This window comes from Mytilus trossulus, chromosome 14 (assembly GCF_036588685.1).
Source record: "Mytilus trossulus isolate FHL-02 chromosome 14, PNRI_Mtr1.1.1.hap1, whole genome shotgun sequence".
NCBI lineage: Eukaryota > Metazoa > Mollusca > Bivalvia > Mytilida > Mytilidae > Mytilus > Mytilus trossulus.
In genome coordinates this window covers 29,798,480-29,812,166 of record NC_086386.1, presented here as the reverse complement: position 1 = coordinate 29,812,166, position 13,687 = coordinate 29,798,480, and the positions used below count along the sequence as shown (strand labels likewise).

General features: G+C 34.5%; 1 protein-coding gene across 1 annotated transcript; it reads left to right on the top strand.

Annotated features, from left to right (window-relative positions):
• The first annotated feature begins 350 nt into the window (after nt 1-350).
• On the top strand, nt 351-1,568 carry LOC134697654 (putative uncharacterized protein DDB_G0285119). The gene has a single exon (XM_063559937.1). It carries the CDS (start codon nt 351-353, stop codon nt 1,566-1,568), a length of 1,218 nt encoding a protein of 405 aa, XP_063416007.1.
• The last annotated feature ends 12,119 nt before the right edge of the window (nt 1,569-13,687 follow it).

Below are 13,687 nucleotides of genomic sequence, written 5' to 3'. Positions count from 1 at the left end.
GAAGTTGTTTCAATTGTAAAGCTGTGGGTTGTGACACTTGCGACCAATGGTTTCATTACGAATGTGAGAATTTAAGTGCGGTAGATATTAAGATTATTGAAGAAAATGGGGATGACAATTATATCTGTAGAACTTGTAAGATTCAGTTAAATGCCTTGATCGATAAGTCAGTCAATGAGTCTCAAAGCAATCTTGATTCACCAACCAATGTGAGGCCAGCAAACTATAATGTATCAAGCCCACAAAACACACTGTTGCAAATTATATCACCAACAACAACAGAAAATTATAAAAGGAACAATGACAATGGCAGCTCTGCTATGCAGCATCCCAAAATCATGGTGCCCGGCATGAGTAAAACCCCAACAACTCAGAACCCTGGAAATAATGTAAATTACGCCAAACCTAAAAGATTACAACTACAGGCAACCAAAAAACATGGTACAAATACAACAAATACAGACAACGTTGGCATAACCAGTGGGCAACACATAGGGAATGATAGACCTATTCACCAAAACAATTCCAATAGTTCGCCAAATATAAACCATGCTCTATACCAAACCGAAATTAATCAACTGAAATGTGAATTGGAGGCCAAAGACAAAATTATTAAATCTAAAGAAAACAAAATCTGCAAACTGGACTCAGAAATTACAACGCTCAAAAAGCAAATAGCCACAAACAGGTCATTTACCATCAATTTAGAACAAGAAAAAAAGGACGTAGAACACTCTCTGGTAATAGCAAGAAAGAGAATTGAACAACTTGAAGGTATTAACGGAAAATCCCATGAATCAAGTCACACAAATCCAACAAACGTAACATCTGACTCAAACTCCACAATGAATGAAATGAAAATATGGTTTTTGGAGCAAAAAGTGCGTCAAATAGAGCTAGACATGCATAAACATGACACGAAAATAATGTACATGAATGAAAAAATTCACAACACTAATAACACCAGAAAGGAAGAAAATCACCACGCTCCAAAGGAAGCCAGAAAACGTACTTTTCAATCAAACAGTACCAAAAACCACACAAACAATTTCCCAGATGATGCAACAGATCTATATACCAGACTGGACGACCTGATAGTCAACATGCGAGGTGACGAAACTGACTCTATTAATGATGATGGGGCCAATAGCTTCAATGAAAATGAAATAAATCAGGACCATTTTTTAGAAACTCCCATTCCAAGGAAGGTACGGCTAAAGGAAGCAGAACAAATTCAACCCCAACTCGGAAACTTCAAAAACAAACACATTCGATCACAGACTTGCAATTGGAAGAGATCAAACAAGCAGAGATATCAAAATCACAGAAAACCAGCAAAGGAAACAACATCATCCAACAAACAAACGTGCAGTCAGCAACCGAACAGATATCAGCAAATAACACCACAGCATCAGATCCAGCCCCACCCGCATGTCCAACCAATACCACAACAACACTGGATACATCATCCAACAGCAATCCAGTCACATCCTCATCACCAGATGCAACATCAATTCCAACTGCAAAATCCGTACGTCAATCCAACAAATGCACCATATCACTTCTAACTTTTAACGTAGAAGGATATAGATCCAACAAACTATATCTTGAAAAAATAAGCAATAGAGCAGATATAATCTTTGTGCAAGAACATTGGCTTTATAAGCATGAAAAGCATATAATTGGCACAGAATTTTCGGACTTTCAATGTCATGTTAAGTCTTTTGACGAGGATAAGATGATTGAACCAAGGGAACGGACAAGAGGACATGGGGGGGTGGCTATATGCGTACGCAAGAAATTTGACCAGTTCTCTGAATTACTCCCAGATGGTGGAAACAGAATTATCGCTATAAAATTAAAGTACGAAAAGCCATTAATACTTATCTGCGCTTACATGCCAACAAGAGGCAGCAATACACAGGATGACTATCAAGCCATACTGGATGAAATAGCAGAAATTATGGAAAAATATAGTGCTACCGCTGACATTATTCTGGGTGGAGATATGAATGCTTCACTTCACAGAAAGGATGGGATTTCCAGAGATAAAACATTCAAAAATTTTCTAGAGGAGCAAAAACTATTCATTCCAAATCAATGTCGTAGGCAAAATACATTTTATCATTATAATGGGAGGGATGAATCTCAAATAGATTATATCATACAGAGTAAAGAAATTATCTCTATGTACACAACATTTATGAGAGAACCAGAAAACTGCTCAACTCATGACCCAGTACTGGTGTTACTCCAGGGTGCAATACCAATACAGGATACTCAAAATATAAGAAAACAGACTAAACGAATCATCTGGAAGAAAATAGATAAACAAAAATATGCAAAGGACGTAGAAGATGACTTAAAATTATTTAGCTCAGATATCACCTGTGAAAATGCTGCAGAGAAAATACAACAACTCTGTACCATACTAAATAAAAACGCAGAAAAGCAATTTAAACAACCCGTCAAAAAGCGTAAAAAGAGAAAAATATGTTGGAGCCCGGACATAGCCGCAGCAGCAAAAACAAGCAAAGAGTGCTATGGAAAATGGAAGTCGTTAGGAAAGCAAAAAGATCCTACTCAGAGTGCATATATTGAACTAAAAACTAGTAAGAAGGTACTCAGAAGTACACAGCGTAAATCGGCTGCACAAAAGCGAAATGAAAAATACGAACGAATTATGGAACTAAACGAAAATGATAGTGAAGGTTTTTATCAGCTTATTCGTAAACAAAGAGACCCTGGGAATACCTGTGCATCAGCATTCATCTTTAAGGAAGAAATAATCAACACAGACCCTGAAATAAGAGAAGCATGGGCGGACTACTTTTACGATCTCGCTACACCATCTGAAAATCCAAACTTTGACCCAATCTTTAAAAACCATGTAGAACAAGATGTACAAAACCTACATAAATATTTTTTAGAAGAAAATCAACACAATATAGAACATGTATCAACTGACGTTGTGGAAAAAACAATTTTATCTTTTAAAAATGGGAAATCACCAGATGAACTTAATATATCCGCTGAACATCTTAAATATGGTGGATCTTCATTAATATCTATTTTAGCTTTTATTATAAACTTCTTGTTTAAACATGTACATATACCAGCACTTATCAAAAGTGGAATAGTGTGCCCGGTTTTTAAGAGTGGTGGAAAGCCAAAGGATGACCCAAACTCATATAGAAAAATAACAATTACAAGTTCAGTGGGCAAAGTTGTGGAGAAGATACACTTATCTAGAAATGAAAATAAAATATTAGAAAGACAAAGTAGTCTACAAAAAGGATTCACAAAGGGTGAAAGTCCATGTATTGCGGCACTTATCATTACGGAACTAATAATGGAGGCAAAGAAAAGGAAATCAAGCCTTTACATTGCTCTGATGGATGCCAGAAAAGCCTTCGATATACTATGGCATTTAGGACTCCTAAGAGAAATGCACAAAACAGGACTTGAGGGAAACAACTGGCTATTTTTTGAAAATTGGTATACAGAATTGACATCAAAAGTTAAATGGAAAGGAGAACTCTCCCATCAAATCATAGAACAACAAGGAGTAAGACAAGGAGGAATATGGTCCCCGTCAGCATATAAGATATTCGTCAACTCCCTACTAACAACATTTGAAGAAAACCAAATCGGAGCCACCATTGGCTCAATATACTGTGGTATTCCAACTGTTGCTGATGATGTCACATTAATTACAACCGACCCATATGAACTTCAGACCATGCTGGATATCCAATCGAGTTTTGCAAACAAGAATAGATACGAAATAAGTGAACAAAAGTCTGTGGTACTTACCTTTAACGATTCTTCAGAATGTAATTGGCATTTAAATGGCAAACTTATGGCTACCCCAACGTCATCAACACATCTAGGAATTGAGAGGGACAATACCTCAAATACAGGCACAAAACTAGTCGTAAAAAAACGGATCATTACAGCAAGGAGAACAGTATATGCACTGATGGGTGCAGGTCTTCACGGACTTAACGGAGTAAACCCAAAAGCTGCAATTCATCTGATTCAAACATACGTTCTACCTCGATTGTTATATGGGCTCGATGTCATCACACTTACTACTGAAGACATGAAAAACCTCTCCACTTATTTTCGGAAACTCTTGCGACAAATTCAACACCTGCCAGACAGAACTGCAAACGTAGCTTCACATCTTCTTCTTGGACGGATTACCATTGAATCAGAAATACATAAACGAATACTAAAAACCTTTGGAAATATCATAAGAAATAAAAACTCAATTGAAAGAAAATTAGCTATCAGACAGCTAGCAACAAAATCTCTACAATCTGGTAGCTGGTTTACAAAAACTGTTGAAATTGCCAATATATATGACCTACCGTCGCCATATGATATTATAGATAACCCACCCGGGAAACAACTTTGGAAAAACCTGGTAAATAAAACCGTCAATGATCACTGTATAAAACAAATGATAAGTGAAGCAAAATCGAAATCTACTCTGTCTCGCCTAAATTATGAAAATGTCAAAGAAGGGAAAATACATAACATATGGAAAAGCTGTGGCACAAATCCATATGCCATCACATCTGCCTCCTTAAAGGCAAAGTTAGCAACAGGGACAATATACCTGCAATATCATCGAGCTAAATTTAGCAATGGACATGTGTCGCCTATTTGCCAGTTATGTGCAGAGGAAGAAGAAGATATACTTCACTTCATATTAAAGTGCTCTAAGCTACAATATATAAGAGTTGATTTTCTACATATGATAGGCGAGGTATTGACAGAAAACCTAGATGATCAGGATCTTATCCAAGAATTAATAACCAATGACGAACATTTGTGTCAGCTAGTTATTGACTGCTCAAAATTTAGATTTTTAAATGAGAATGCACAGAATAGAATAGAAACATTATCGAGAGGTCTGTGTCATAAATTATTCCAGCAACGGGCAATATTAATTGAACAGTGATAAAAAGCGTGTAATACCGAGATGAAAAGAAGGGTCATACCTAAAGATAGAACATTTTGTTGTATATAGTGTATTTACATTTTACCGTTTTTAATATGAAAGAAACAACTTTTATATTTGATTGATGGATGACTTTTTATGCATACCAGAATAGTGTAAATATTGGTGATAGGGTCACATCCCCCAGACGAGATAAATTAATATCTCTTTTATAGTTTTAAAGGTTTTATATATCTTTTAAACATAATCTTGAGGATTTTAACCGCGAGTGATATTACACCGATTCTAGGATTGGTGGTTCTCCTGACATAGGAGGGAGTTGCAGTACAGGTAACAGGTAACAGGTAAAACCACTCTTTGGTTTCGAATTGCAGTTCTAATTCGACCCGATTTTACGTTTAATTTGAATATCCGTCATTTATATAATAAAAACAAGATATTAAGTAGTTTTAATTTTAAAATGCATCTAAATATATAATATGAATATTTGGCGGACGAATCATTGCTGCTGACTCGCTACTTTCACTTTGAGCAGGAGGATGACAGCTGATTTTTTGAAGTATTTTAAACGAAAAGCGTCGTGATATTAAACAAAAGCAGCATGATAGTAAGAGACTGAAGTGACATAAATAAGGCAATTTCAGGTTATTTGAAATAGCTCCCCTCGATCTCACTCAAAATGAAATAAAAAAAACGAACCCCAAAAACTAAAAATGGCGGGACATAAACGATAAAGGTGATGACGAAACTTGGCCGTTGTGTTTCTCTGGCAGTCAACATATACACAATTGCATATGGGTGCACTGCGAGACAATATGAAGAATAGATTAGCACCTGATTTGTTGATTTCCATTAAGTAATAAATTAATTGGACTTTTTGAAAAAATGTGTTCAGAATTATTATTTTTTTCTGACAAAACACACCCCTGTCGAAATATTACTACTATATAACTCGTGATTTTGTAAGCAATCAAGTCCATATTCATGATTTAGGCAATTGTGATTGTTTTAGTGGCTAGTATAGAATAATAAAGCACAAAAAGTTGATTAAAAATATCAGCCATTTTTGGAAAAATTGGACTTGGACGGAACCTTAACTTACGACATAGACATGTTGTTGTTTTTTTTATTCAAATTGTATCATAAAAAATACGTGTTTTGTTTAGACTTTAAAGTGTGTGTATATTATGTATTTCCACCCATCGAATTAAGAAAAAAAAGTCTTAATTAAGAAAACACGTGCTACCTTGAATTCACTAAATTTGAATGTGTATGACAATCCAAATTAAGAACCGAGTTCGTCAGCGATTGTTTGACGTTATGTATGGTCCTCAATGCTCCTCAACTTTCTACTTGTTTAGCTTTATAACTATTTTGATCAGAGCGTAACTGATGAGTCTTATGTAGACGAAACGCGTGTATAGCGAATTAGAATAGAATCCTGGTACCTTTGATAACTTTTTAGTTATGTATATCTGTCACTTATTAATTTATATGATGTTAATTGCAGAATATCTGTTTAATGTAGTCGGATCGTGACTCTACTCGTGTAAAGAATGGTCAAACTTTATATATATATTATATGTAAGTACGTCTGAGCCAGTGACAACTCTACATCAGATGTATCCATCGGATCACCAACAATGATGGTGATACATGGCTGTGTACATTATGTATATATAACTCGTCTAAACATCAATCCAACAATGTTAAATCTGTAAAATCTGTGGATCTAACATTGTTGGGTTAACATATAACAAATGCTCGGAGCATCTGAATGCAAGGTAACATAACTTTATCTGCTTATATAGAAATTTTATTTTTAACCACTGTTTTTCGAAGCAATTTCATGATTAGTGAAAATAAGCAAGTTCTAACGAATTCTTCATTGATTTTGTACTAAGAATGGCAAAACAACATGTGTTCAACAAGAGCTAAAACAATATTCAAGCGGAGTTTTACATGTTAATTGAACTATTAATAAAGTTTCTTTTAAAAAATACAATCGAAGAAAACATATTGAAGAATCCCTTTGAAGCCTCTTCTGGTAGACAGCCAATTCTCGAAGATATAATGTTCATGATTTCTGTAGTCAGTGCTTTATAGTACCTTTTTGATTAAATTATTAATCAAAAAGTTATCAAACCCATTTGTCGGATTTGGTTATTTTTGTATTGCCTTTTAGGACACTATCATATTGGTCCACATAAATATCCAAGTAATTATACAATTAAATATCCTTGGCTTCTAAATTTCTAGAGTATAATATTTCTGTAATACTGCATTTTTGTAGACTACTAGTACCCGAGGGTAATATGATAAACGCAGTAATCCGTGCACTTGCCCTAACATTGTACGATTTCAATACCTCTCCGTTGAAAATTAAAAATCATATATAAAGCATAGGTGAAAACAATCTCGGAAAAGTTAACCATAACTGGATGCATATCTTTCGGAGTTCGATATTTTTTATATTTGACTTTTCTTTGTATGTTCCTTTTGTTCATATGGCCCACACTATTTACAAGTATTTACATCCATAAATTTCGCATGTTGATGTTTCAGAGATCCTGGTGAAGATAAATCTGAAAAGCGATCTGAACGCATTAAACGTAAAATCACAAAAATACTGAACTCCGAGAAAAATGCAAAACGGAAAGTCCCAAACAAATGGCAAAATCAAATGCTCAAGCACATCAAACGATTGAATAACAACCGTCATTTTGCTGACTGCGTACAGGCATTTTTTTTTTATGTAGAATGGTGGATTGAATCTGGTTTTAAAGCTAGCAAAACCTCTCACTGGTATGACAGTCGCATCCAATTACATTATATTGACAACGATGTTAAATTTAGTTTATCTAATGTAAAAATAGTTATCAAAGAAATGTATACTATACTAAGTTTTATTCACAACTTTTTGAAAATACTTTGTACTTCATCAGATGGAAGCATACACAAAATGGCAATACAAATCATCAATCTCATACAAACACTGTCTGCTATTGTTAGGAATATTTGAATTACAGTTATCGAAAAGAGATTTTTCGCCTTTTACATTTTGATAACCTCAGGAAACAGCCAAAATGACACCCGAATTTTATTTGACACTGTCCACTAATTTATATGTACATACTGTATACTGGGGAATACCGTATTGTAGTGTAGTTTTTTTATGTTCGTTTCCATCAATACAATATTTGCGTAGATATACGATTTGGTATTTCTTTAAATTCGTCCACAACTTTATGCTTGTAAATAATGTAAATCAAAATCAACGAACTTTTTGAATATTTAGAAACAAAAGATGTTTCATTTTAGTTCGGACCAGTGTTTCTTAAAGCTCGAGAATTACGATTGTGTTTATACTGAGAGTAAATGTATGTCGTAAAAACCACCACATTTGTCAATTTCTTATGACGAACCTTTCGAGCAGCTACAATTTGACATGACTGCCCCATATTGTCTTTGTGTAAATTTTCTTTGTTTTTCTTGTAGTGAGGTGATCAATGTCTAGTGTTAAAAATTACATCAAATAAATCCGCGAAGCTTCGTGCATCTTGAATAACAATATTCTATTTTTAAGTATATAAATTCTTTTGACAAAAATCAGCATTTCTAGTTTTACGTGTCACGGTACTTGTCTATCCCAAATTCATGTATTTGGTTTTGATGTTATATTTGTTATTCTCGTGGCAATTTGTCTGATGCTCGGTACGTTTCTGTGTGTGTTACATTTTAGTGGTATGTCGTTGTTCTCCTCTTATATTTAATGCGTTTCCCACGGTTTTAGTTTGTTACCCTGATTTTGTTTTTTGTCCATGAATTTATGAGTTTTGAACAGCGGTATACTACTTTTGCCTTTATTTACTATTGTTATTAGAACTGTGCTGATTCAAAGTATTCATCAACATTTGATAAAGAATATTTTATGAAGTTACATTTGGACAAGTTGTGGCTGTTTTCAGTTTAAGTAATGTTTCATAAATTCTAGATAAAAGCATTTTACTGTTAGAAAATAATAGTATTACACAAACATGACAAACGCAGTAAAATTAATAAGTTTTGATTACGAAAGAGGATATCAACCCTGAGTTTCAGTTCATAAATAATGAAATATTGTACGTAATTTTAGATTTTCAAGACTTCAACATGCAAGCTAATTTGGTAAACTAAAACACATTTTAAAATTGTGAAATACCGTCGTTCAATATCTGAACATGCAGATCAGATTCATTAACTGGTAACAAAGGACTAATTGTTAACTTAACGTGGTACAAAAGATAGGCAATGAAGAAACCAGAGGGGTATTCAAACTCATACTGTCAACGCCTTGGCTTAAAATAGAAAAGGACAAACAGACAAATACTAGTACACAAATCACAACATCGAAATTGAAGAATAAGCAACACAAATTCCCCTTAACACGGGGGTTGGTCTCAGGTGTTCCGGAAGGGCAGCTGTTTGGGTCTTTTATTTCAATATATAAAAAAAAGACTAAGAAACAAGTTCAACTTTGACTTTCATTCAAAATTATAATGTAAAAAGTAAAATCACAAAAATACTGAACTCAGAGGAAAATCAATTTGGAAAGTCCATAATCACATGGCAAAATCAAAAAACAAAACGCATCAAAAACGAATGGACAAGAACTGTCATATTCCTGACTTGGTACAGGCATTTTCAAATGTAGAAAATGGTGGATTAAACCTGGTTCTATAGCGCTAACCCTCTCACTTTAATAACAGTCTCATCAAATTCCGTTACATTTACATGATGCGTTAAATAAACAGTCACAATCAATAAAATAGTCAAAATATGGGAACATCAGTCATCATCGTATAACAATTTAACAGGACACAACAACATCTAAAAGAGTTTTTAAAATGACTTTTACAATGATCATACATGGTAACTTAATTTATCCCATATCTCATTTTTTATCTTTAATTTCGATGTTTGCTACAGCGCTAATAGTAGGACATCAGTATTTGATATAAAGGTTGAGGTATTCCAAAATCAACTGATTTTTTTCATAATTGACAGGTTGGTGCGATACCTACTACAATGTAACGTTTTCTATAGATTTTTGGTATCTTAGATCATCAAGTTTTATTTTATAATATCTAAAACATACGAAATGTTGAAACACCGGTTTAAAAAGAAAAGAAAACAGTCAGACGTGCTGTGTTATTGTGCAAATGCATTTTTACATATTTTTTTGTTTTTATAGTGATTAAGATAATAACATAATGTTGACTGCTGTACCCATATTTTTGACATTTTTACCTATTACGGCTTTTTGTTTTGTTCACACATCGTTGTGAATATAAAATAATTTAATGCGACTCATAAACAAATCAGACGTAAAGCTGGCTATAAAACCAGGTTTAATCACCCATTTTCTACTATGAAAATGTCTGTAACAAGCCAGAGTATGACAGTTGTCCATTCATTCGATGTGTTAGGTATGTTTGAAATGTTGATTTTTTCATTTGATTAAGGATTTTCCGGGTTCAGTATCTTTGTGATTATACTTTCACAAATATGCCAATATTAGTATAGCATCAATGTCAATTAATCCTGCAGACATTTTCACTGACCAGTATGAAATTAAATTATCAATATTAGGAATCAGTCCATATTCCTCTTATCTCTGTTTTAACTGAATGAGTTCTCAACTAAAATTTCAAATTCTCATGTAGTTTTTTTCATACATTCCGTGAAATAACTAGGAAATAGCATATTTCAATGAAAAGATGCTAATTTAGAATTATTTTTCAAAGTATTTCTCAATTTTTTAATTGCTTTCATATTTTGCATAAGGTAGCATCTTTTTATAGTACGTATGCTGTGCGTTTTATTTTATATGCTTCTGGCATTAAAATTTGATGTAGATGCTGTTGTGAAAATAATAAGGTATTGGCGCATCTTATATTACTGGGATGCTAGTTTTGCATATATTTTGTAAAACTATTTTTTTATTTTTTGGGGATGCTGGCATCCCGTTTTATTGACATGCTGGCATCCCGTTATTTTGGGATGCTGGCATCCCGTTGTATTGGGATGCTGGCATCCCGTTATATTGGGATGCTGGCATCCCGCTATATTGGGATGCTGGCATCCCGTTTTATTGAGATGCCGGCATCCCGTTTTATTGGGATGCTGGCATACCGTTTTATTGAGATGCTGGCATCCCGTTATTTTGGGATGCTGTCATCCCGTCATATTGAGATGCTGGCATCCCGTTTTATTGAGATGCTGGCATCCCGTTTTTTTGGGATGCTGGCATCCCGTTTTGATTGGGATGCTGGCATCCCGTTATATTGGGATGCTGGCATCCCGTTATATTGGGATGCTGGCATCCCAAAAAAGCTGGATGCTGGCATCCAAAACTATAGGAGTGCAGACATCGCAAGATATCCAAATGCAGTAATCCTTCAAGTTCTGTTTGATATACCGTTGGCCGAATTTCTATAGATGTACTCCAATGCATAATTTTGTGTAATGCAAAAAAATAAAACAACAACAAAAATCCGTTTGTTGTTTCTTCCCAACACTTTATCTAATGACGTCAGGGATATTATGACGTAAGAGGTGGTTTGCCATCATGCGTAGAGATTCGTGCAGACACAGTAAACATGAAAAGAAATCAATTCTCAAGAATCACTAATACCGATATAAATATTTTTTGAAAAGTAATTAAAACAGATAACCCTTTTAATATTCTCTTATATATTAGATTTTCTTATGTTTAATACTGAAAGCGCTTGCACTTTTTTTTTACGCTAATTGCGGTAAATCCCACCCGCATGACGTCATGTAAAAAGAATGTTTAAAATCGGCGAAGTGGACATGGTTGCAAGGGGAAGGACGAAAAACACTTCTTTGGCCATGCAGTATGCCGCAATTTATCATCATTTTGATATAACAATATAACATATTCGCAATAGAACGCTATTCATACGGGTAAGTAGATTTGCTTATATTTTACATGCACTTCGTAGTTCGAGATTTCTCAGATTTAGCCATTCATAGCCATTCCCCCCCCCCTCATTTAAGATTGATTTTCGGTCTAGAAAATTGAATCTGTTGTTTGCCTCTCTTTTGCAAGGGTCTAAAACTAGTTAACTTGTGCCCGTCCGAGATTACTTTGAGTCTTGACTTCCTACGCTCATGGGCCTAGCTTGTTTTGCAAAACAGCCGTTTGAAGTGTGAGCAATATCTGAGTAATGGTATGATTGCTAATGAGACAACTCTCCACCGGACTGAGACCAAATAATATTGCACTAACATGACTAAGCAGTTTACAATTAAATGTCAGCATATGGCCTCCAACAATGAACAAAATGTAAATATCGCTACAAGAGTTTTGTGTTTCCAAGACTAGGCTAAAATTTAAAAAAAACCACACAAATTAATGAGTTAACCGAATACAATCTTAGAGTGGGGTGCTCATTTTAAACATATCTTTCCATGTTTTCTACAGTTTATGTTCAGGTCTATGTTTTTGAAGTTAGTGTACTGATATTTCAACATGAAAATAACTTCAAATGCTAAACATTCCTAAGCTTGAAAACATGTTTGTTTGAAAATAATCATATGTAAGGTTACATTAAAGGGTGTTTGAAATTTCCCGAAGTTTCGTCAATGGGGGACACATATTCGCCGTTTTTACACATCTATTTAAAACCAAATAACTGCAGCTTTATATAATATTTATCAAATAAATTTCTCTATAGATAAACAGCAGACATTTCAAATGTGTTAAAAAAACAGAAATTTAGGCCAATCAGTCCAAAATACAGTGTTTTCATTAAGAACCGGCCGCCGGCCATTTTGAACTGTTCAAATCAATTTCTGGCCGGTTCAGTTGTCCTTAACAAAAAAAAAAAAAAGTCCGATTTTTTTTATCAGATCTTTTTATATTAAAATCATGACAACGGAGTTCGAAGATTTGTGTTTATATTTTAAACCGACATGCGGTTGCAACGACGATTTTCATTGGCTGTTATTTCAGACTTCCTGTTTGACACACGTGCTTATCGTTGTTATGATTGAATGAATAGTAATGTACACGGATTCCACTGTACCCTCGCAGCTCTCATGGGGTGTTCCGTAAACGGAGGGATCTACGTACATACATACATAGTTTTACTGTTTAGGTGATCTACAACGGACCCCGTCGATCTGCCGGCAACTACAAAGCACCCGAAAAGGGGGCAGGGTACATCGATGAAAAATTGCTTTGGCAGAACTTCTGGTCCCGTTCCAAATCATAGATATATTTCTGGTGATAATACTTTCAGTTGTGAGGTATGTAACCCTTTTAAAAGCTATCAAACGAAATTTAGAAGAAGTGGAAGCTCATGTTTTCTTATAAATGAGCCTGGCCAGCACTTCTTCTTTTTCTTTCTTAACACATCTTTTCATACCACCGGGATTATGGGAAGGGGGATATTTAAAACTGCTGCGTGCAGGGGAAGTGCTGTCCAAATTTTTTTAGGGGTCCCCAAAGGTAGGACAAGTATCTGGTTTTAAATGTAAATAGCACCATAATTTTCTTATTGTCCCATGTCCCTATTTAAATAAAATTAACCTCTTTTCAGGTTCAGAGTTTTTGCTACTACATGTAACCTTTTATCAACAATTATTATATAGCCAGAAATAAATTATGATGCTCAATGTAGTATTTTTTTATTCTGAGGATGATCA

What these genes read in the sequence shown, in the direction of transcription:
- LOC134697654 (XM_063559937.1), top strand. Translation starts at nt 351, where the DNA reads ATGAGTAAAACCCCAACAACTCAGAACCCTGGAAATAATGTAAATTAC.